Source organism: Dermacentor silvarum, chromosome 2, assembly GCF_013339745.2.
Source record: "Dermacentor silvarum isolate Dsil-2018 chromosome 2, BIME_Dsil_1.4, whole genome shotgun sequence".
In the NCBI taxonomy this organism is placed as follows: Eukaryota; Metazoa; Arthropoda; class Arachnida; order Ixodida; family Ixodidae; genus Dermacentor; species Dermacentor silvarum.
The window spans coordinates 259,499,128-259,524,956 of NC_051155.1; the positions used below are offsets into that span (position 1 = coordinate 259,499,128).

A 25,829-nucleotide genomic window follows, 5' to 3' on the forward strand; every position below is an offset into this window, starting at 1 on the left:
GTAGGCAGGCAGTCGACTGTTAGATACAGTTAAACCTGCTTATAACGAACCTCCATATAACAAATTCCTGGATATAACGAAGTTTTTCTATTTCCTGCGGTTACTCCATAGAAGCACATGTATTTGAGACCTCTATGTAACGAAGTGGCAGCGGGAGACCCCCTCGATATAACGAATTTCCCCTCCGAGAACCTCGAGATTTCGCCCCAAATTTTGTCATTTTTGCGCAAGCAACAACCAGAAGCACCTTCACCGCCGCGACGGAATGCGAAGCGAGCGCACATGTGCGTGCGTGTGAGAGGCTGGCGTGACCTTTCCCCCTCCCTTCATTCAAACCTGATCCTGCCGCTGGCTGCAGCTGGCATAGCTCGCCAAGCCGGCACTCTCACCTTTTCCAGTTGATGTTGCCGACACACTGGTACACGCTGTGACACATCACACTCAATGAGCACGAACACGCGCTGTCACGGCGAAGCGCCGCTGGAGAAGCGAGCGAAGTGACCTTTGTGCTGTTGTCTATCGCTTCAACGCAAACTGAGCGCCGAGAACACACAACACGCACAAAGCTACGAGCTGCCGACGCACATACACTGCTAGACTCTGCCTCAACGCAGTTCGCTTTCAAGATACGGCCCGCGCGACCGCGCGTCACCGTGCAGTATGCATTTGATGCCAGAGTACAGTACAACGCCGCCCCGCTATCCCTCCCCCCTCGCTCCCTCGCCGGTGCCTCGAGCGCAACGGAAGAAGGCGCGCATCCTCCCTGCTTTTCTTGCGCGCGAGAGATTTAGACGCGGTCGTCGGCTCCCCTCGCACGTTTTCACACGCACATACAGCATACGGCGCGCGGCGACTGCGTTATCGCCCTTGGACTTTATACGGAATATCTATGAGACAAAACCAATTTTAGGGCCACAACTCGTCATAGACACCATCTTTATATAGCAAATACGGATCTCAAGGGCCATACTATTGCTGGCGGAAAACGAAAATACGTCATAGTTGTTGCCCCCGGCACTTTGGGCGGCCAATGCCATCGTCAAGCCACCAAGCCAAGCGACATGAAAAGTCAAAATGGCCGCTCGGGCCGGCGCGGGGTGGCAGTTCGCAACGTATGATGAGGGAACGGTCCTACAGTTGTGACGCAACAGCGGGGTTACCAATGCATTGGGTTCTATGGGAGCTGTGCTGGGACCGGCCGAAAACGACGTAACAGTCGGGAAAACGCAGCCCCTGGGAACGTAACTGCGGGGTTCTACTGTAACACTATACGACGCTACGATGTCATCGTGACGCTCGCTCTTCGTTTCCGATGCCTCGCGCTTGTGCGAAACGACACGCGTCCACGCATCCGGTACCTGGTGTGACATTCCAAGGATGAGTGCTTCGACCAAAACGGAAAGCGGGTGCGCGTTACAATTGAGGGCGCGTTAGAATCGAGTAAATAAGGTAAGCGTTTCTTTTTCGAATTTTCGTGCCAAACCTGCATATAACGAAATCCTCTTTATAACGAAGTTTTTCGGGAATTTTTCAATTTCGTTATATCCAGGTTTAACTGTATAATAACGCAAATGTTCAGCTAGAAGCGACAAAAGCAGCAGATATTTTCCAGCATGGACAAGCACAAAGTATGAATTAACGCAATGGCAACTTTGAATTCAACGGCTTAAAATACATTGAAAACATGCGAGGCAATGGAAAATTTGAAATTTGTTTGAATTAACCGAAAGTTTGAATTATCGCGAGTCTACTGTATAATGATGTTATTCACTGCATATTGGATATAAGAATCGAAATTTTTCTTTTGGGCAGACTTTTCCATGCGTAATAATCGTCAGATTTGCCGTGCTAAGTTCCCCTTAACCGAGACGAGGCGAAATGTTTGCCTACGCGAGTTCATATCTGCCATCATTATCGCGCAGCGCGTCTCGCCCGCACACCGATTTCGAAAGCCATGGAGGGTATTGCAAGTTGGCACAGCGTGCCACAAGATGGTGCCAGCTGCTTCGCGTCCGCATCTCTGGCGATCGTGCGAGCCCAGAGAAGAGAAGAGGAAGGGGAAAAAAAGGCTAGAAGTGAACAGCGCCTGTGCTCATTTTCTACAATCTCCCTCCCTCTCTCTCTCGATGAGCACAGAAATGCGCCGCAGAAGCAGGGAAGCTGTGTTGCTTGAGACGGAAGCTACAAATTTTACAAGACTCAAAGAAGTACGAGCTCGCGCAGTTGATGACATCGACTATTCTGAAAACCGGGAACGCCATGATCGTGAAGGCAAGAACCAGTAGCCATGTGTGATGATTTGGTTTTCCTAAGTCAACGAGGGGTGGTTTACCCGGGAGTGTATTTGCACTTGCATGGTTTGAATTATTGTGGCCACCACTGAGACTAATTCGCATTGGGGAAAAGAAACGACGCCAATTGTTAACAAGACATGAACATATAATTAACACAAACTGTCACACACACAAACTAGCTAACCAAGGTACTAAGACTAATAGAAATGTTCATGCACTTCTAAATGTTCTCACACAATAAATAATAATATATAACAGTAAAGTTCGTGACCGGTCACAATTACTTGGCATGTGTCGGTGCAGCGCTCTACGGGGTGCCGTTGCGAGGGCCAGTCAGATGCAGGTCATCGGTCAAGTGAGGATAAGACGATAAGACACTACTTGCGTCTTGAGGATCGTCCGCAGCACAGCCAAGGAGTCGCAGGAGGGGAATAGGAAGAGCTTGCCTTCAGTACCATGTCACCAGGATCCGCGAACACCAAAGGCTGGAGGTAGGACAGAGGCCGGATCGTCGCTGCAGTCATGAAACTCTGGCCCGACAGCTTCGCTTCTCCGCCTGGCGCTCCCGAAGTCTTGAGACTCGAACCCACAGTCCGACAGCATCGCTTCTCCACCCGGTGCTCTGGAAGTCTTGAGGTTCGGACCCGGAGCCCGACAACCTCGCTTCGTCCACTCGGCACACCGGCCTTTTCTCTTTTCGAACGCCGCCTTCCTTCTTCTCTTCTTCTGCTCCCTCATCCAGCACACGTGTGTCTTCGTGATTGGGTGTTGGCTGAGGCGCTACATCAGGCAAGCTTGCGCCGAATCCCGCCATTCTTTTTCTTTTATGGTCACTGGCCGTCCGCCGCACCAGACACGCGCACATAAGTCTTTGTACATGACACCATGGTGATCAAAGGAGAAGGTGGGCTTTGTGCACCAGCGCAATACCCCGCATGGGTGGAACCAACACGGTGGAAGCCACTGACATTACCGAACTCTAGGAGCACGTCGCTACTGACGTTGAAATAGGTGGGGCTTCAGTGGAGGAGTTTGAGTGCGGATAGTGCTGCCTCATTCTGCATAGAAGTCTCCGACGGTGATCATTGTCGCGACATACGGCGGTGTTGTGTGACGACAGCAGCGGCAGTAACGACAAGTTTTACAATGGCCCGTCTTTGATACCGACCTCCGATGTTCACCCAAAGTGCACTATCGTCGATCGAGTCGTCTGCGCATTGATTTCATGCACGCTAAATTATAGCCGCCATGGTGCATACTGCGGCTGTGGACCTGAAACTTACGCGAACGCAAGTGCAGATTTCTGACTATTTCAGCACGCCTAACGCTGACGTGCTATTTAGAGGTATAAAAAAGTGTTTTATTTTTCATAGCCTACTTTCTAGAACGTATATTTTTTATCGAAAGTGGCAAGATATGTTCGGCACTTTTTTTTTTTTTTCGGCAATCCAGATATAGCGATGATCGGTTATAATGATAGAATTTTTCGTTCTTGATATTGTTATAAGTGGACTGCACTGTATATTGCTTTTCATGAGGTTCGGCACACATTTGGTGCAGAAGTTCAATATTCCCGTGTCCACGCATTGAATATACTTTTGAGCAACACTTTGCTTTCGCACCACTGCACATAGTTGTGCATAAGCAGGGGCTTATTTTCACCATCACTGTGATCGCCATTGCATGTCTCTCTCACTGTGGCGCCACACAGGCTGATGCAGCTAGTTTTGACCTCCGAGATGGCCACGCCTCACTGCGCCCAACTTGTACCAGCCCGCACGACGCACCATATTGAGAAGTGCAATGGCGATGGGGAGCCTCTGCTTGCACAGGGTGGTGCCAAAGACCAGTGCACCCACTTCTCTCTCACTCCGGTGCGCCGTGCGGGCTGGTGAAACTAGGCATGACCTCCGAGGTCACAACGGCACTGGTGCAATCTTGAATGCCAAGTACCAAGGCATGCTGGCGTGGCAAGGTTCGTTAGCCTCCTCAATCACGCAGCGGAGCCATGTGAGAGTGGCAGATCAGCCAGGATCTGCTGCGTAGTCGGCACGCCATGTTGTGTGCCATGTGCTGCTCAACCACAGTGAACTGTGCTTGTGTTGCAGTGTGCAAGCTGGTTATTTGACATCGTCACTGTTTTGCAGATTTCAAGACGCTGTAGACAAGCTAAGTGAAAATGAAAGATCACACTGAAACAAAAGGCAGCTATCATAAAGGCAGTCATGTCAGTTGCTAAGAAGTCGTGTGTTGCACATGCTGAAGATCCTTTCGCTGTTTTAATTAAAATTTCATTGCATACATGGCTGCATAGTGGATCCATGAGCCGTAATTCCATCATGTTCTAATGCATGTTTAAAGTTGTGCATCCCATTGGGCATATACTTTATAAACATGTGCAAGGGTTGCACCTGTGTGTTGGCAGCACCCCGTTTTCCCGAAGAATACTATGTTAAAATACGTCCATATCAGGGCCGCACCCACTCCACTTTTTCTACTACCCCTGTGCATATAGCCTTCAAAACGCACATGTATGTTCAAGCTTCCGGGTGCCACCTGCAGATTGCATGTGAGAAAGCTGCTATTATGGCTTCAACTTCTCTCCCTCCTCCAGAACTCGTTCTATCCATATCGGTATCGGCATCACCAGCTCCGGCTAGTTCGTTTTTTTTTGTTTTCCTGAATTGCCGCCAACCGTTTATTTTATCACGATTTTATCACGATGGGCAAGCACAGCTGGCATAAATTGGAGGCCGTAGGATTTGCTCTTGAACATGGCAAGCATGTGGCAGGCAGAAACTTCGATGTGGACAAGTGTGTCGACGATAGTGCAATGAAAAGGACGGATTGAGGAACACCAGGTTCAAAAAGTGCACTTTCCAAGGCAAGCAATGCAAACTTTCGTAACTGGAAGAAGACCTTCTCTGTTCTGTAATGGGAGTCCGGAACAACGGCTATACGTTGACAACGAACATGCTGCGCCTTGGCGCATGCAAAAAGCATACTGCATGAGAACTTCAAAGCTAATGCCAACTGGGTACAAAGATTTTTGAAGAGAAAGGGTCTTTCCTTTCGCCGAAATGCCAAAGTGTGCCAGCGGCTTCCCGATGACTACATCGACAAGGTGCTCAACTTTCAAAAGTGTATCATCGGTCTGCGCCATGAGCACAACTGTGTACACCAAAGTTTGCTCAGACAGCAAATGCTGACCAGACTCCCCCCCCCCCCCCCGTGTGGTTTGACTGTTCCGAGAACTGCACAGTTTAAATTCAAGGAAAGAACTGCAATAGTCTAAAACTGGGCGACTTAGTTGATCTTCATGCTGTTATTTTTGTGCTGCTTTTACCATGAAGAAAGGAAAGAAGAGTGTTGTCTTGTGGACAATTGGTGCTGCGTGCCAACGCTACGCCGTTACGCTGTGCATCACCGCGGATGGGTGGAAGTTGCCTCCCTATGTTGTTGTGAAAAAGAAAATAAATAAAACGTTTTTCCCACAGGAATCGTTGTTCAAGCCTAAGGAAAGGGCTGGATGGTCGGTGAGTGTGTGCTCAACTAGGTAAAAAGCATTTGGCTTAACTGCCCAGGCGCCACGTTGGCCGAACAGCTGTGCTGTGGCCACACAGAGGTGACCATTATTCTGGGCAGCCTCCTGCAACCACTGGATGTCAGCATAGATCAGCCTATTATGGTTGAATTCCGAAGGTATGAATTGCATACAGCAGTCGCAAGCAGACATGATCCAGGCAGCTCAAGAGGGCAGCGCTCGCGACTGTGCTTGGGTGGAACCTGTCCGCATGGAACTCTGTGTCTACGGACATCATATCCCGCATTTTCAAGGTATCCGGAATCTCCCAACAGTTAAGACAGTGTCGACGACTACTACTTGTAGGATGAACCATGCACCAGAGCTGAGCACCACCAGCTCGGAGTCGGATGACTCGGCGAGTGATGACCATTGAGCGCAGGTGATACAATCTGCAATAAACACCCTCCGTTTGCTAATTAGTATGTTTATTTTCTTGTGGGGGGGGGGGGGGTGGAATTCTCAGATCACGTGAGAATTGGTCACCCTGAAAATTGATCCTCATATCTAGGGGGGGAAAAAGGTGCAGCCCTTACGTGCGTCTGTAAAGTATTCGCATAAAGGGCAATACTAGATATTACGAAGTAATGGATCTAATGGAGTAATTTCAGCTCCCCCTTCCGACTTCTTCAAAGTGAGGTTTTACTGCAGCTGGAATTCAGTTCTATTTCACTCTTTCTGCCATCTTTTGCTTGGGTGTGCTGTGAACACTATCAAGGTGCACCGTTACCAACTTACCCAAGCTTCAACCCTTGCATTTGACACCAGTGTTCTGTTTTGTTACAGCTTCTAGGCGAGCTCCTGCTGGATAGGCACAACTTCAGCATTATGACACGCTACATCAGCAATCCAGAAAACCTAAAGCTCATGATGAACATGCTCAAGGAAAAGAGCCGCAACATTCAATTTGAAGCGTTCCATGTATTTAAGGTGAGTACACACTATGGTGCTTTTCAGTGTTTTCTGTACTCGGATGTGGTTGTATCCCGATTTTGCAAGAAAGGATGGAAATATTTGCTGCGTGCAATGGACACAGTTTATTGGTATGCACAAGTAACACATCAAAAGACCCTCTTCACTTTGCTTTTGCTAGGTCGTCAATTCGTGGCATAGTTGCACTTAAACATAGCTGCATGAAAAGGGGCCACAAACTATGTCTGGAGCAGACTCTGGGAAGCAACTTATTAGGTGGCAACTAAGTGGGCTCAAATGTGTCATTACGCTCTCTTTTTCAGCTGTGGATACTGTCGCAGATGTTTCATAGTTTCATGTTTCAACTTAAGCGGAAAATAATTTCCTACCGGACTCGGCTAACCTTGAAGTTTCCTACAGAAGCCCCTCACTTTGTCACCAAATGATACATTACTCCCGGCCCCTTGCAAGCTGGAGTTTAGGTGTATCGAGCTTATCAGATGTCACACAGATAGGCAAGCTTAGTTACGAATGAAGGGTCTTTAAAAGGCTCTCCAAGCCCCTTCTACTAGAAAAAAGGCTCACTTCCTCCCAGAGCTCAAAAACTCCGGCCAGTGCTTTTGCGCACAGCTGCCAACGCACTTCCATGTGTTGAAGCAGGTACTGGTGTTCTGAACCCCCTCTTTGCAAAGCACTTTGAAAAGGTGACTGGCCTTAGGCCTTGCTTAGATGCTTTTCACAACTTTGACAAATGCTGCATCATGCTCGCTAGCTCTTCGCTCAGTCCATTAGATGCCAAAGCCTCCCTGTGAAGCATTGGGCGCAAGGGCCACCACTGAAACCGCCGGTGCTGCAGTCATTCTTACGTTGAAAGTGGGATCACATGATGTCACTTTGCCACAGCAAGAGGGCGCGTGGCGATTTTATCCCCCAATTTAAGAGCTTTGTTATTTTGGTCGTTCAAAAACGATCTAGATAATGAACTTCAATATGACGAGATTCTCAATATAACGAGGGATCTAGCTTTTTATAAGTTCGTGTCCATAGAACACCATGTATTTAGAACTTTAATATGATAAAGTGTGTTTATACACGATTTCACTATAACATTTCACTGCCGCCGCGAAGGAATACCAAGACTATAAATGGTAACTTCCACGGACTAGTTGAACATACAAGCAGCTGTTTGCAAACGCACATCTCAAATTGCGTGGTGCACGACCTAAAGCGGCTGACGGCAAACCGGCATCCAGTGCCGTAGAACGTCTGCCACGTGACATGTGTCCAAAGTAGACGGCAGTTCGGCCTGCGACGCTACGTTTCTCTGCCACAGGCGACGCAAACATCGGCTGCAACTTCTGTTCCAAGCAAAATAATTTCTGCTAGATAAAGTGATGTGTAAGTTGTATATTTTATGAAAAACGATATCCACTGTCAAACGTTAAACACGAACAAGAGCTCCGGTACTTGTCGAGCTCAGCTGCAGTACACGGCTACCGATGGCAGACAACTGGCTTGGCTGTTCTCGCATCACAGCCGATGGCGCTGCTAATATGAGCGTACTTTCTTCTTTGTGTACAATTATTGTGAAAAGGGACAACAACGGTAAGAAAATGTTGCAGCTTGTGAGCGTCAGTAATTCCGAAGCACCGCCCACTTTAGTGAGCTTCGAAGTGAACCGGAGAAGGCCTAGCGACGATATCGGCGCCGTCAAGCGATCAGCAGCAGTGTTGCTGCCACACAAATGGGTCCCAGTCTCATTCTCTCTACGGCAAGGAAATCTTTTGCCGTCGAACGGCGGCCTGCGAATAGCGAACGCCGTGCAGCGAGTCGCCATGTCGGTAGCGTGGACAGTTCTTAGCCGCGACTCTGCACTTCTCGGCTACCCGCTGTTGCTGCCGTGCTGATCCATGCTCATATGAATCGTGCTGCTATGGGCCCTGTGTCGCACACATGTCTAGAAAGGCCAACACTGTCGAACTCTGTTCGCGCAGCTAATCGGACCACTTGAGCACAACTGTGTTGGAACGTGAGAGATTGGGCACTTAAGTTGCGGGCTGTAATTACCGATTCGCAAGTGCGCACAAGTGAGCAACATGAGGAAGAGCAAGTGGCTGCTTGTATACTACACGGAAGTTGGAGGTTCTTGTTTGACCAATCGACATCGTCTGCTCCTGGTGACATCATCAGTTGCACCCTGGTGACATGACGACTGCTGGGGATACCGGAAAGGCCCGGAGTAGAGCACGGCATTGCGTGGTTTTTTTTTTTTTTTTTTTTGTGTGTGTGTGTGTTTGTGTGTGTGTGTGTGGCGCGCCCGGCGGCACGTAGTGCTGCCGCATTTGGCATCATTGATCATGATGACATTCTGAACTCGATGCGCGTGTTTACTTAAAATGTTTAAAAAATATTGGAGGTGATTTAGAGGCCCTTAAAGTGCACTGAAGTTGGCGGCGGCAGTTACAGTTCGGCACCATTTAGGTCCGAAAACCAGATTTTCAGTGTCATTTTTGTTCCCGGTGCGTTTCCGCACCTAACTGCGAACTTCTGTCAGAAACATCCATCTAAAGAACAAAATGAGGCATCGTGTAGCTCTTTCTAAGGACGCCGGGTTCCACTAACCTGTCATTTCTAAACAGCAAGCGCAGCCAGCATTTTTATTCAAGAGCTTGTGATATACTTTACTACCAGCGGGACATGAATGTATTCTGTACACAAGAGTGAAGCATTCTAGTTGTAGTGAAACTTCAGAGACTACTCAACATTCAGCGAAGGTCTCGGACATCATGGTCTCAGCTTTACGACTGCGCATCAGCCACACAAGAGCCATAAAATTACGTTATCTATGTCGCTTCGGGTGAAGAAAAAAATGCTATGTTTGAAAGGTAAAACGTCGCCACAAACTGTTGTAAGCAATCGGCAAATGCGTAGTAACTGCCGAGCCTTTGCCAAATTACGTGGCGGCAAAGCATAGCGCCACGCGCTGCGCATGGCGGCAGCGTTCTCACAGACTCTGGCCGCTTCGACAGGAGCGCTTGAGCTGCTGTTGTTTCCATGATGGAAGGGCATAGATGGTCGTTCCAAATAGTTGAAACATGATGTGGGGTCTCACATGTGCTCTTGGGACAAAGGAACGACAACACAGTGGTGCAAATAAACAAAGGGGCATTTATTGCGCCTTTCATACACTAATGCACGCTTGCCGAATTGCGCACCCATGTGAATCAAGGAAGTCCGACTGACCGCGACCCGACAGCGAGTGAATATGTTCGCCCCATGCTGTGACGCCATCGCCTAGTCATTCACGTGTACGGTCACGCGAACGGTGGCGCGTTCGAACGATCCGTGTTCGTCCATACCGGTGTCCTGCTCTTAGCCTCGCAAGACGGTCCCGCAAAGCGGGCCGGCGCACGCGCGAAGCGTTCGTGCGTGTTGGTCGCCGATCCCAAGCCAAAGAGGAAGCGCTTTCGACCTTTTTCTCTCAAGTCACCCTGCCGTTCGGTGACGTTAGCATCGCGACACTCGCGCCATCTCTCACAACGCGCCGCAACCACTACGACCGCCTCCGGCGCTTAGGCATGCGGAGAAGCCGGACTACAGGAGACACGAGCTATGCGGAGAAAACAGCAGGGGACGCGCGAGAGTCGCGCATCCCCACAATACGTAGTGCTTGCGATGCCACATGGACATTTGCGCAAAAACCAGAGTGACGCCATCGTGGCATCTGATAACGCACCAGTGCACGCCCCACACCATGCTGCTTGTGCTGTACGCGGCGTGCCTTGAAAATGCATGACTTTTTCGCGGCTTCCGAAATCTTCACGAGGCGGTCGCTTGCTCATCTCGAAGGCCGTACCATCGTTGAACTGGAGTGGTGATGCGCTGCCGTGTGCCCAGTTTGGTTGTGCTTCCGTGCTTTGGCACTTCGCGTGTGCCCTCTTTGTACCGTGTCTGGGTTCGAAGTGTTTGTTGTAGCACTACGGTGATTTTAAAAGTCTTCGTTATATCTGGAAGCAGTTTCCATAGGGGAGGGTCGGAAAATCGTAAATGCACTGAAATGTGGTCATTATAACCAATAGATTGTTATAACTGGGATTGTTATAAGTGGGTCTGACTGTATACCGAAATTTCTATATAACGAAGCAAATTGCCAATTTTACCGACTTCATTAAATCGAGGTTTAACTGTATATCCAGCCAAGGTCGGAATTTGTTCTTGATTTGGATTGTTCATTCAGAATGCAGCCACAAGACCTGCTCTACACAAAAGTAAACTGGTCAGAGATTTTGTCGACAACCTAAACGGGTTAGAGATCCCTCTTAGAAGTGTTGATATCAGTAAGTTGTCGAAGGTTGTCAGCACACAAGATGAGACCACCTTAAAGTTGGTTTAGTGACAATGTCTGCTCTAGTGAACAAAATATTTGACTCCTTTCATCAACGGCAGAAATAAAGACAGCCTTGACTACTACATAATACAAAAAAAGAAATTTAATAAATATTACAGTATAAACACAAATATGACCACTCCCCACCTCACTTAGTAGTTTCATGCTTTATTTTTCTTTTGTTCTCTTCATGCATCTGCTACGCTAAAAAAAAAAAAAAAGAAAAATTACAGGTAGCTATCGTCTTTGTTATCGTGCACTGGGCTGTATGCGAGCCAGACAAGACTACACGGCACGACACGCTTCTGATGAAGGTAAATAAAGGTGCTCGCTGATCCAGAAGGCTCTGCATTGTACGTGATTAAACATAACAAGATAAGCTAACTGAAGAATACTTGCAGCATCAGGTTATGCAAATAATGAAGTAGCATTTCATCGATGAAAACGGCCATAGATACCAATATGACTTATCGAAACAATGTGATACAGGCACAGTTGTCTGCAAGAAAGTAAAACGATTTTTTTAAAGGACAACACGTACCAATAAATTTGAACATCTACAACTTCCCTTCACAGCTTCAAACGAAAGACTATGTACAAGATATCTCGATGTGCCATGCACATGACTGGTTGCATTATAGTCGTCGATATCTTGCTTCACATATTCGACAGCCTCGCTCTTGCGAATGAAACTTGGTATTTCGTAAATGTGTATGGCGGTGTTTTAAAATTCGCCACTGGGATCCAACGACCGTTGAGCTTCTGTAGAAGCTACCGTGCCCTCTATTTTTCTGATAGTAAGTAGAGCGAAATTTGGCCAAAATCAGCACAAAAATACACCGCATGTTTTCATACAACATGTAAAACCTAATGAATAAAAATGAAGCACATGACAGCCCTGAAGCGGATCATGTAGATGCCGAAGTGTCTTACGTTCACACGTCATTCAGGCGTTGGCGGCAGGTAGTGCCATAGTATCTCCTCGCACCCAGTACAATGTATATAAATACAGTAAAATCTTGTTAATTCGAAATTTTGGATACTTCGAAGTAGCCGCCGCGGTTCGTCCAACTGAAAGCAATATGTAAGACATCTCGCAAATTCACACTGAAATCCGCTCTGCCACCAATAATTCAAATTTCACGCCAATGCGGATGGGGAGAGTGCTAGTGCGCGGGAGCACGTTGGCCACGCTGGTGTCGAGCGAGCGCAGGCCATGCAGCTTTGCTCTTTTCATCTCAGGTGCCCGTTCCTGCAGCGAGCGGCGGCAGCGTGCAGTCTAAAATGCGCCCACGCCGCTTCGCCGGCGGTCGCAGACAGCTGTTCATATCGGGTTGAAATCGCCGCTCGAGTTGGGGATCGTTCTGCGCAAGCTCCAAAGAGAGTGTGGCGCGTGCGTTGAAGTTTAGAGGGGACAGCATTTAGGGCCTGCGCAGTGCAAGCCGAAATGTCGTCCTCTAAACTTTCGTCGGCTGCTCTCTTAGGAGCATGCGCAGAACGATCCCCAACTCGCGTGCCACTTTGAACGGCTGTCTGCGACCGTAGGCGAAGCGGCATGGGCACTTTTTTTTTTTTTTTTTGCGCAATGCATTGTGGGTCAGCACAGTCAGCGCGACCAACGCGCGGATTATGGAGAAAGGAAAGCGTAGGAGAGGCCCCGGCCAGCATGGATGTGTTAGAAAAAATGTGGCAGAAATCACGTGCTGTTTTTCGCAAGTAAGCACTGGGACTGGTACCCTAGACGTCAACATTGCCATAGCTACCACACTCCTGAAGCTCTCATTGCTGCTGTCGGCCTCTGAAAAGTGAGATGAGATTTTTCCACCTGCGTCTTTTTCGCAGCACTTTCTGTTTGCGAGACAAGCTGACATTGGAGTGAGGTGTGAAACTTGAAGGTGCGTATTGGGTCTTTGAGTGCGAGTGTCAGCCAGCAACAGATATGCTCAAGTAATCACGGTGCGGGTCTTTGTCATCGTCTTCGACAGGCGATGGAAAAGCACAAGAGTGTGTCTGCTTCACTAAAACTTGAAAGTTTCGAAGGCTTTGTTCTGACACAAGTCAGTAGCACGCACTTCTTACGGTTCATAGCAGTGCAAGTTCAAAGCTTGCGCTTATCTGCTTTGGCGAGCTGATCAAAGGTGCAAAGGGAGATGGCATACCAACATGGCTGCACTTCCAGCTTCAAAAACGTGACGTCAGCGCCTCTCCTATTTTGTTTCTTTCCTTCATGGTGCGGATGGAGCAAAAGCCATTTCGACGTCGGACTGTGTTGGCCACGTCTGGTTACGCTGGCTGCGCCAGTGCGTGAAACTATAGACGCTGTTGTTCTCGCCGTGACATAGCATGAGCACGCGCACACTACGTCGGACTATACACGTGCCTTAACCGACCAAATTTTTCTCTGACTTTCATTAGCTTGAATTTTCTGTAATTCGAAATTTCGTAGCATCCCTTGAAATTAGAATTAACAAGCTTTTACTGCACAACTGAATTCTTCACTTTCTTGACATGGCCTAGCAAATCTGCCGATCCGCAACTATTGCACGGGCACTGTCAGTGCACACTTCCACACACATATTCCAACTAAGTCCATGCAGAACAAAAACAAGAGAACTTTTACTAGTATTGAAGTTTGTAGTCTCCGAGTTCTCTCAAGCTGCCTTTGTGCGTAAGGCTTAGGCTTGACAGCCGGCTCCCTTGTGCTTGCCGTACGGCCGGGCTTCGGTGGTACCAAGACACGCAGAAACACGACAACACATGATAGAATAACAAGCACAAAAACCTTTATTGCTCCAGGGGATTTGCGTAGAAGCAGGCTAGGTTCGACCGCGACATTTGCCGGGGTCGATAGTGGTCGAACAAAAGCAGGGCGCGACAAAGGATGGGAACGAGATGTTTACCTGAGCTCCTTCCTTCGTCGTGGCTCACAGTCTTGTCCCCTTACCGGCATTCGCCGGCTGCGCCAATCTCGACCGCCCCGCCTTGTTCTTGGCTCGGTCCAATGAGAGCAAGGCTCCGCATTCACGTCACCACTGCGTTTGCAACCGATTTCCAAGAGGGTCGCGCCACCGCACAAAACGCCGTTTGGCTCCCCGAACGGGAAGAGGGGAAAAGGCGTCTGCTCTCCGCACTTCCGTGGCGTGCGTATGGACGCGGGAGAATATGAACCTTCATAATTTCCACATCCATCCACCTTTAAGACCGAACGCCCCCTTGACTCCAGTGGCGCAATGTTATGGCGGTCTCGCCACAACTAACCTACTCGCTGTCGCGGTTCCCTCAATGCAGTCGGCGGGTCGATTCTTCAGATTCCTTCTCATCAGAACCCATTGTCTCGTAACATCCCCCAAAGTCAGCCACACCAGGGTCAGCCGACGAGGGCATGGTGTACTTGTTGGGCTGTCCATCGTCGACGTCTGATCGGATGGCTTGTGCCACTCCTGCCCCGCAGTAGCACGGCGCAGGGACGAAGGTACACTCCTTAACGGGTCCTCCGAAGGTTGGCTCACCATGCCGGCTCTCGTCTGTTGCATCCAGTGGGCCCAGGGAGTGCACGAGCGCGGCTAACTGCTGGAAGGCTGGTTGGTGGCTTGTCTTCTTGATCAGCTGAGGTGCAGCCGTGGCTCCGTGCCGTATGCCCTCGTTGACTTCCATGGCCAGCTTTAGCTGCTGCTCCATATGTGCTGGTTCTGCTGCTTCGGGTGGGTCCTGACTGGCTACGGTCTGTTCTGCCGACTGCGAGTATTGTAATGGTGCGCCGCGGGGTTCGATGGACATTCGCTTGCCTGCCCACGGGTTCGTGGCGCAGGCGCCGCAGCTTCCACAGTGCCTTCCCTCCGGAAGTACCGCTTCAACTCATCGACGTGAATTGGTCCGCTGATACGACCTGTGTTCAGATCCCTCAGCTTGTAGTTAAGTCGCGAGAGCTTCTCAGCAACTTCGAAGGGCCCAACCCATTTGGGTGCTAAACCCGCTGCAAACCCTGTGCTCGCGTCGCTGAGCATGTGGTTGCGTTTTAGGACTAGGTCTCCCATTTGGAATTCCATGTCCCGATGCGCTCGGTCATAGGAGGCCTTTTGACTCGCCCTTGCCCCTGCGCGGTTGCAATTCGCTTCTATCACGGCGTTTGCCAGGCGATCACGCAGCCGCCGTGCATGGTCTGCAATCGGTGTTCTTGTACCAGCTGAATCTGTCCATTTGGCTAAGATTGTGTCTGTTAGCGTCTGGAGGTCTCTCCCGAACAAAAGGAAAGCTGGCGTGAAACCCGTCGTAGGGTTTTCACTCGTTCTTAGGGCGAAGGAGATCGCATCTAGGTGCTCGTCCCAGTCGTTCTGTGCTTGGGCGCATCACATCTTGATTCCGGCGCTCCGTCACGTTCGACTGAGTATGGTAGCACGCTGTCTTCACCTGCCAGACACCCATCGCTGCGCACGTATCTCCGATGAATTTAGACGTGAAATACAATGCGTTATCGGGGATCAGCCACTCTGGGAACCCATAGCGGCAGAAGGTCTCCGATAGTTTTTTCAGGACCTCCTTCGTTGTCGCTGCTCGTAGCGGGTAGAGTTCAGCGATTCCACTGAAGTGGCAAGTAATGACTAGGCACAAATTTGTGCCCTCTCTTAGTGCGCGGTAGCGGCCCGATCAAATCGCACGCCGCAAGTTCCCATGGCTTTGTGCTTACAATCGGTTGCAGCAAGCCGGGCGGCTTCCCGCCTCTCGGCTTTCTTGCTTGGCAGGTTTGCACGTATTTACATACATCATGCTTCATGCCAGGCCAGGTTGTGAATCGACATACAGTAAAACCTCGATAATTCGAAGGTCGCCGGACCACGAAAATTCTTTTAATTAAGCGGATTTTCGAATTAACCGAAATTAATTTTAAAAAATAAAACAAGCAAGAACTTGCCGCAAAAAGAAACCACCTTTATTTTCCATGTCCGAGAACGATTACTCGAAGTAATCACTGATGCTGGATTACTTGGCGTGGTAGTTCGCCGGCCCTAGTGCCTTGCTCTCCAGCTGGCTCACAGCACGTAGCATACAAATATCACCCGCACTGCACTCAACAAAGTTGCGGACGATGTTCACGGAATCGATAACTGCCGCGGACGTGGGGGTGTTTGACTCCAAAAATTTGGACTTGCTGGATATACAGGACCGAAAGCCCAGACCACACGTACGCTTGCGGACGCGCGTAAGCTCGCGTCTACGCGCCTTGCGGTTGCCGCGCCTAGCGAGGAATGGCGGTTTGCATCCACAAATACGCGCGACTGCGCGCACTCACTGGCCTCACTTGTTTACACCTTGGCAGACGCCACTTCGTATTCCGTTGTTGGCAGTGCTTCAAAATGGTTCGATATCTATAAACGTAATTGTTATCTTTTTGGAGCTGTTATATAAGCACAAAAAGTGAAGAAGAAGCACTTTCTTGCATGATATAATTCTGCTTAACTGAGAGTTGAATGTACCACGCCGTCGCTGCGTAGCCAGGCGCGCTGACGCGAGGCAGCCCAGGCGCGCGACAACTGAGAGGAGCTGATCACCGAGATCGCGCCGCGTTTCGACGCGTACGAGCCGTGCCGCACCATCTGCGCATGCGTGGGCGCGCGGATGCGAGCTTGCGCGTGTTTGCAAGCGTACGTGTGGTCTGGGCTTAAAAAATGCACCGTTAGGGTTCCCATTGAGTTCATGCCTTTTCGCACCCAATTTTTCGGACGAATTGAGACCCCAAAGTTCGATATTTCGGACTAAAAATCGCTCTTTCGGAGCCACACTACGCAATCTTGGAGGCCGCCATGTTGGATTTTGCACTCTTGGATTCCAGTGGCTCGCGCCATCCTCCAGTCTCGGAGGCCATGACTGCTCTTCCTTGGCTGACAAAATGCTTTGGAGTACTGCACTTTTTCTTTTTCCTTTCTAGTATATGTGCTCAGCACTATCATTGTAACCATTTATTGTGGGATGTTTTTTTATTGCCGCGCGCCCGCCTTATGTGCGAGTGACAGCGCGCGGGGGACGCGCGCTTTCATGGAGAGTGAAGGCACGGCGGAGCGTAAACGTGACTTCCTCCCTCGCCCGAAAGGCCGTTGTGGGTGGGCGGCGACTTCTACTCTTCTAACAACTGCATACATAGTGCAGGAGCGGGTTCTCGCGCGCACCTTATCTTGAAAGCGATCTCCAGACGGCCCTGACCTTTGTATGCGCTGTGCTTTCGCTGCTCAGTTTCCGTTGAAGCGATAGACTGCCGGCAGGGTTTTTCTTTCTCCCCGGTTTCCCCGCGATGAGAGCGGCTCGGCCACCCCCTCCTCCTCCTCGTGACCGGCCGGTGGGGTGTCCTTCACCGGCACCCGTGACAGTGCATCGGCGACCACGTTTGTGGTTCCTTTGCGTTAGCGGATCTCGAACTCGAAGCGCTGTAAGGTCAGGGCCCAACATGCAAGCCTCCCGCTTGGCTCGCAGAGGCGGGTCAGCCACGTCAAGGCCATGTGATCGCTCTTGACCGTGAACGTTGTTCCTTCTACATACATCTCGAATTTTCGGAGTGCATACATCACTGCAAACATTCCTTCTCCGTCACTGAATAGTTGCGCTCTGCCGGTGTCATCGCACGGCTTGCGAATGCCACCAGACGTAGCTCAGTCCCTTCTGCCTGAAGGAGCACTGCACCAATTCCGAAATCGCAGGCATCTGTCTGGATCACGAAATGCCTGTTTAGGTCCGGTAGTTTCAGTGAGGCTGTGTCTGCGATGGCCTGAGCGAGATGGCGGAAGCTTTGCCGTTGCTCCTGCCCCCATTCCCAAGCCATGCCCTTCTTGAACAGTTTTGTCAAGGGGGCTTGCATGCATACGCAGTTGGGAATGCACTGTCGGTAGTAGCCTACCATCCCAAGAAAGCGGCATACACCACTCGCGTCTTGCGGTTCTGGAAACTCGACGGTTGCTCGAAGTTTCTCCGGGTCCGGGGACACCTGCCCTCGTTCCACCCGGTAACCGAGCAAGCTCACTTCTGCTCTGCAGATTTGCGCCTTGGCCGGGTTGAGTGTGAGGCCGGCTGTCCAGAGTTTTCCCAGGACGTCTCGGAGATGATCCAAGTGCTCTTCGAAGGTGTGCGAGTACACGACGATATCGTCGAGATACGCGAGCGCATGATGCCATTTGGCGTCCCCAAGTGCGCAGTCTATCAGCTGTCGAAACGTGCTCGGACTTCCGGAGAGACCGAAGGGCGTCGGCACTAATTCGTAAAGGCCCCTGTGGCAAGTAAGTGCCATTTTACACTTGTCGCCTCGTCGCATCTCTACTTGGAGATAACCTTTGCTAGCATCCAACGTAGAGAAGTACTTCGCTCCGTCGAGGTTGGAAACTATCTCGTCCACCCTTGGGAAGGGATACACATCCTTCTTCGTGACCATATTCTGCCGCCGGTAGTCCACACAGAGACCGGAACTCCCATCCTTTTTGGGGATGAGCACGACTGGGAAACCCCAGGGGCTCGTGGACCGCCGGATGATACCAGCCTCGAGCAGCTCCTGTAGCGCCGCGTCAATTGCGTCCCGTTTGGCAGGACTGACCGGTCTAGGGTTGGATTTCCAAGGCTGCGCGTCGCCCGTCTCGATGCGATGTTGTACCAACTTCGTGCATCCTGGGCGGTCTGTAAACATCTCATCGAAGTCGTTTAACAACGATAAGACGCGGTCTCGCTCGTGCTCTGTCAGATCACCGGCGTTTGCCAGAAGATCGCACCTTTTCTGATCCGGGCTCGGCGAAAATCTGTGTTGACAGGCCGCCGCCAGTGGTTTCGGCAGCGTGCGGGGCGCGTTGATCTCTTCAAAAATATTCCTCCTTTCCACTTCGGCGAATGCCGGTGCGGCAAAATGCGCGAGCGGCACCGAGTGTTCCCGGTAGCCACCGTTGCTGAAGTCGATCACAATGCTACTCTTCGCCAAGAAATCTTGGCCAAGGATTACCGGGACCGCGAGGCCCGCCAGATAGATGAATCGCTGCCTCTGACGCCACTGATTCCAGCGCACGACGAGTCGCACGTCGCCGTTCGAGCAGGCCTCTCCGCACGCCAATTGAAGAGGTAGTTTTCACTGTCACAACTTGACCCCTCTCCGTTTGAGGTGGGAGGCGACCTCGTCTCCGATCATTGATGCACTTGCCCCGGTATCGAGTAGTGCTTTGAAGATAGTTCCCGCGATTGCAAGATCTATAAAAGGGGCATTCACGTTGTTCGGCGCTTTGACTCGAAAGACTGAAGATGCTGCGATGGTGTTTGCCTCACAGGCTGTTGCCGCCGTGGCCGCCGGCAGTGTTACCGGCGGCCCGCCTCGTTTCGCTGCTGGTTAGAGCACTCACGCGCGATGTGTCCCGTCTGGGCACAGTTGAAACAGCGCACGGTGTTCCTCGCCGTGGCTGGAGCGAAGCGGGGCTGCTCCGCTAATCCTCAAGCGTCGGGATGAGTTCGGCCGTACGTGATCGCGTTTCTAGCGGGTCCGCCTAGCTGCGTCACTGGTCTGTGATCGTCTGATCGGGCGTGACGTTGTGCGCCGGACAAGCCTCCTGGCTGTCTTGCTTGCGCGGTCCTCCACCCGTATAAGTAGGGATCGAGGGCGCGGTCTGAGATTTCAAACGGCACGGGTGCGCCCGCGGCCGTGCCAAGCGTAGCTTGGTTCCAAGGACTCCGATAGAGGCGGCGGTGGTCGGTACCTGCGGGCTGCCGAGATTTCGGCTTGCACCTGGCGTGATTCTGCGGCCAGCTCATTCAGGTCTCTGCAATGTGAACCCCTCAGGTAAAGTGCAAAGGTAGGATGGCTTTGTCGAATTACTCGTTCCACTCGCTCCGTGTTCGAAGCACTCGGATCGGTGTGCTCGAAAAGCTCCTGCTTCGCCCGGACGTACTCCACCAGCGATTCGTCCGGGGCTTGTGTGTGTAGCTCCAACTCCCTCCGCATCTGCAGTCGGTAGTCGTACGGAAGGAATTCGTTTCTGAATAGCCTACGAAACTCGTCCATGGTGCTCGCCGTGTGGCCTACCAAACGGTACCACCGGCCGGCCTGGCCGACTAGAGCAACTGGGAGAACTCTCTCCAACACCGCACTCTCGCGCATGCCAGTCGCTTGCTCGTACTGTCGCAACGCCAGTAAAAAAAAAAAAGTTGGCGCTCATCTGATCGCCGTAACCACTGTACGCCGGTTTCGGGACTCCCATGTGAGGCCCGGGTGAAATCGCGGTTTGCAACACCTGTTGCAAAGCGCTTGCCAGCATGTGCACGGGGTTTGCCGCGTCTGCAGGCATTCCTCCGCTATTGGAACCGCCGAAACTGACTAGCCTGATTGCGGAGGTCCCCGTGTTTACTGGGCACCGGTCACTGTCAGGCTCTGTGACGCGTGGCGATCTCGCTGCTTGACGGAGAGCCGACAGAGTTGCGCTGTTTGGCCAGACCAAGTGTGCGCTCAAAGTGCCCGAGGAGGCTGCGCCGGCGGCGCGCGCATTTGCTACGGGCTCACCCTCGTCTGAGTCAGGCCCTGGGTAGTGTACACAGAAATTTTCCGACGTTTTGGGGACACGTGTGGCGGAGGGAGGTTCTTCGCCGTTTGAAAAGGGCCTTCGGGAACCGCCGCCGTAATCCGCTGTATTGACGGCGCACACGGAGGGAACCAAGATTTCCCCAACTGAAGAGAATAGACTCGGTAACCCGCCGAAGAATGCAGGCGCGGTGGTATGGTGCGTGGGGTCGGGCACTCCTACATTTGTAGCAGGTGCGGTAGTGCAGTACATGTTTCCACGGCCCACATTTGTGGGTGACGCGGCTTCAAATCGCATCTGACGTGCGAGATCACGCCATATCCCCAGCCAATCACAGGCAACCCCCTCCTCTCCACTCCTCCACTGAGCATTCGCTCCCCTCTGCCTGCACTCTTGATTATAGCGTCTTCCCACTGCTGGCGACGCTATCAGCCATGGCAGCGGAGTGGGCACGAAAGCTTCGCAGGTTTCAGAAGTTATCATTGACACGGCTTGAAACAGTACCCTTTGTTGCCAGCTCTCAAACAAAATTGTTTTTTTTTTTTTTTTTTAGTTGAAGTGTTTTTACTGGTTGCCCGTTAATCTGTAAATTTTTGCGACTTCTTTTATGTAGAACAATCTGTTGGCAACTGTACTTATTTGCATAAAAGGTAGTACTAAAGTGCTGATTTTACCGCCGACTTCGTTATATGTATGGAGGTTTAACTAACACAAGAGGGGGGGTGGGGGGGAGGAGGGTGTTGTGATAGAGGTGACTTGGTTATGACAAGGTTTGACTATATGAGCAATGTTAGATAGGACTGCATATGTGCTACTTGTGGCACGCAAGAGAGCAAAAATGGTGCTGCGTATTGGTGCAGGTGTTTGTGGCCAACCCAAACAAGCCAAAGCCCATCTTGGACATCCTCCTGCGCAATAAGGACAAGCTGGTGGACTTCCTGAGCAAGTTCCACACGGACCGGTCGGACGACGAGCAGTTCAATGATGAGAAGGCCTACCTCATCAAGCAGATTCGGGAGCTAAAGCCGCTGGAAGGCGACCCTGTTACCACCACATGTCCCCAGGGGCACTGAGGCTGTGTTGCTGCTTACACTGTGGGCTTACACCATTCCATGAACATGCCCCCCCAAAAAAAGGAAGGAATTAACATTTGCTTGTAACTAGACTAGCTGCCGGTGCCATTAATGTTGTCAAGCCACCTGTGTGCAAAGGCACCTGAAATCACACAGCAGCTTGGCCCGCCTGCTAGTGACCCTGTGCACTTTGGGCACCCCGTGTATCTTTTGTTCACACTGCTGTTGTGCTCGGACTTGTGGTGCCTATGCATAAGCCTTTATGCAAGCTGTCTGCCGTGGTGGAGGATGGCCTAATGTAATGCGGGCAGAATAAAAGGCTCAGGTTTCTCTCGCAGCATGCTTGGCACAAAGTGTACAGGGAGGGGGGGGGGGGGGGGAAACATGTACAAGAGTCTGCTGCCATTTGGTCTGTTGTTGCTGGACTTCAGTAGACTGTGGCCACCCTTTCGTGCGGCATTTTTCAGGAGCTAGGAGAGACAGTGAGACGATGCAGATTTTGAAGAAACTGCAAGTAATATTTATATCACTCATAGTTACAATATAAATAAAAGACCAAAACTGTGAGACCTTTCATTTTCGAGTCTTGCAGGTGTTGTTGCCAGCACTGCAAAGCAATCAACTGGAATTGCAAATGGACTGCACTTTTCTCAAAGCATTTACGTGACGGTGCACTACACACAGCAAAAGCTGAAATGCTTGCTTAACTCTTTCCCTACCATAAAGAAAACAAGTGCTTTTTGTGGGTAACGGAACATTTTTTTTTTTCCTGAAGGAACAATTGCACACAATATTTTATGTAATACAAAACAAAAAGCAGATTGAATGCACTTCTCACGCAAGAAGTTTTATTAACGAGATATATGGCATAAAAAAGATACAAATTTCCAAAATCAAAAGTGTGGGATAAAATTAAACAGTTTGTGAAGACATGTCTCTACTAGAAAAAAAATCACAAATATTATGAGATATAGAAAATGTATTTCCGTCTAATTGGCACTATCTCTGAAAAAATCTAAATTTTTCATTGAACTGGTATTCCGCTGCAAAAATTTAACTGCAAGCACTACAGTTCGGCGTGTCGGGCTGCAGCCGCCGATGTTCCAGGCTGGTTTGCGTCATTGTCGCTCTGAGTCAAAAGTCCGACTAAAAAGCAGCATTCGCAGACGCAGCGGAATCACGAAATCTGGCATCTTTCGAAGCACGTGCGCTGCTTAGGAGGCTGCCATTTTTGCTCTCTACTTTGACGTTCGCAAAACTTCGGAGCGCGTTCAAAAATGCCGCCTGATAGGAAGAAAAGAGAACTGCTCAGAAAACAAAAATATAGTTCTCATCCTTCACGTCCGATGGTACGGTGTGTCCGTGAGCAGCGCGGAAGGCCTCGAAAGCAGCATTTCAAACCATCGATAGCGGGCTAACGATGCCCAATGGGGTGTGGTACGGAAAGAGTCAACACTTTGGCATTCACAAATGTCCAATACCCCCCACGAGACACACTGCTGAAAGCTTCCACTGTGGCTTAGTGTCAAACTGCTTCTGTTACTTCTCCAGTCAATTCCTCCTCCTCATTACTAAATGTGTTTTTCCATACCCTGCCATACAGGAACAGCAATGTTGTTCAAGGCCGAAATACAAATTGTTATTGGCGGAAGCTACATCTTCTTTTACGTGGATGGAAACCTGGTGTAATGATGTTCTGCAGTCATGGCACGGATATAGGCCAAGAATCGGCCAGAACCAGGTGGCTTCTTTTCTAAGGAGAGATGCCGAAAAACAAGAATAGCAATCAACTGAATGGTCGGACAGTGCAACAATTGTCCTTATGTAATAGCCAAGTGTTGAAGCCCCACAGATAGTACACTTCAGCAATACTTAATCGAAGTCGAGTCTGGCAAAGTGGAGCTTCAAGAAATTTTATTCACTGGCTTGAATATTGTCGCACGATAATTAGCTGGGACCGATCTACTTAAGTGAAAATTTCAAGAGCAGGATGCAACAGTGTTTACCTGGGGTATGCAATGAGGACACCATTGTTTGTCCAGCTGAAACGGAGGTCTTGAAAATCTCTAAATGTCAGCGATGAATTTGTAGGAAAAAAAAAAGAAAGGAAATCTACTATTTTGTAAAAGAAAAAAAAAATGTTTTCTCGCTGACATAATCTGTATCAGCTAAAATAAACATTATAGGTTCACTGAGAGATGTTCCAGCTATTAAATCTGTCTTTTATTTATAAACCACGGTTGCCTGGCACCCACAGCAAACGAATATTTGTGAACTTGCAGAGACTAAATATTAGAACATGGTAAAGGGGGATATTAGAGTAAATGGATCACTTTTAAGTGGAAACTTTAGCTTGTAGAGAAATCATTCACTGCACCAAGTTAGATGAGGCTTGCTGAACTTTAGAAGAAAAACATTCAAGTCTAGTATGTGTGGAAAGCAGATTTTTTATTAAGACATTAATTAACCAAAATTGTTAAAAATTACAAAATTAGAAAAAAAAATTTTACAATTGAAACTCTGCAGTAAAGTGCGATACCACGATTCTGCAAACTGAACCTATTGACATCCAACAAGGACAAAAATGTATTAATATGCCACTCTAAAATACACCACTAACTTGTGAGTATGACTTTCTAAGTGATTTTCTAAGCGACTTTCTGAATAACCCTTTTAAATGTAACAAATTAAGATAAGCTGTGAACTTGTACAGAGTCAGACTGTACATTTCTGACTGTAGGTCTGAAATTGTATTAATTGAAGCCACCACCGTTGCTGTTTTATCTGGTAGCCTTGAACCAGCATTCTTGCATGCCGAGTCGCTAGAAGCCGTAGTCATTTGTGTTTGGCCACATAGTGCATTTGGTGTGTAGTTTTGTTTCGTTATGCGCTCCACAACCAGTGTTGCTACAGCCATAGGTTGGCAAACCCACTTGGGAGTCTACTCGCACTCGGACCAACACGAGTGAGTGCGATTGAGCCCAGTTGAGTAGAATTTTCTCGGGGTGAGACCAAGTGAGTCCGGCTAATATAATTCACGTGAATTTTGTCCTAGTGAGCCCTAAGCAATAAATATATTTTGTGAGTGAACCTGAGTGAATTGTTTCTTTTGCCGTCCTATGGCTACAGCTAACAATTTTTTCAAATTTTTTAGTGATTCAGTGATGAGCCTTCGAAACCTACAGACTTTGGCGTCTTCCAGGAAAGCAATCGCGAAATCTACTGCTTCTACATAATTTTCAAAATTTCCTACTGCTGCTTCAGTAGGCAATTACTAAAGTGTGATCAACGTTTATTTACTGCACACGAGCAATGCACAATGTATGCCTTTTTCTATCCTTTCTTCTTTCCTGTCATTTATAGCATTGAGCATAGTACAATACACACTGAACACTTCAGATACCACATTTCATCTGAGGCCCTTCTGAAGCTAAGTTGAAGGTTGGCATGAGGCGTCCTTCTAATAGTTGTGGTGTTCCAGATTCCCCGTGCGCAGTGTTTTTTTTTTTTTTCAGACCAAGCACAACGCCAGGAATTTCGTCACTTATTGTATTGTGTTACTGGTGAGCAGATGGCACATTGTATAATTTAACATTATCAAGCACTGGATCTGTGGCGGCTAAAACTACATTGAAAATAACTGAGCCAGGTGTACATGACTCTTCCTGCTAAAAAACTGCTTCCTGATCTCCGCTCAAGTTTCGCACATGGGTAACATTTTGTGTGAAGGTTAGTTTAGTGCCACTTTTTCAGGCGTTGCCAATTTCATTCACGATACCTATACTCGTGGACCTTCTGCACATGGGTTACTCTGCCAAGTAGTCCGGCAACGTTTGGCAGCGCTTTTGGTTTCTCGGAACAGATGCTCAATCAATACAGCCTCCATGTGTGACAGTTATACATTTACTCAGTCGTATGTTACTCAGTCGTATGTTACTCAGTCGTATGTTTTGCCTTATTTAGCTGTTGTAAATAAGGTGTTTGTTTTTTTCTTCCCCTGCAGCTTAAACATGACATGGATAAAAATGCAGGACTTTTTTCAGAAGCGCTCTT

At 49.4% G+C, this 25,829-nt stretch overlaps 1 protein-coding gene across 3 annotated transcripts in view; it reads left to right on the forward strand.

Annotated features, from left to right (window-relative positions):
* Positions 1 to 24,866, forward strand: part of LOC119443185 (protein Mo25) — an 85,655-nt gene extending 60,789 nt beyond the window's left edge. For 2 of the 3 annotated variants that reach the window (XM_037708350.2, XM_037708351.2), the window contains 2 exons: positions 6,664 to 6,807; positions 21,564 to 22,343. In XM_037708350.2, coding sequence (XP_037564278.1) covers positions 6,664 to 6,807; positions 21,564 to 21,776 — 357 coding nt within the window. In that variant the 3' untranslated portion in view covers positions 21,777 to 22,343. Of the gene's footprint in view, positions 1 to 6,663; positions 6,808 to 21,563; positions 22,344 to 23,379 lie in introns of those variants that run through there. The other variant, XM_049662653.1, reaches the window with a different exon arrangement.
* Positions 24,867 to 25,829: the final 963 nt, after the last annotated feature.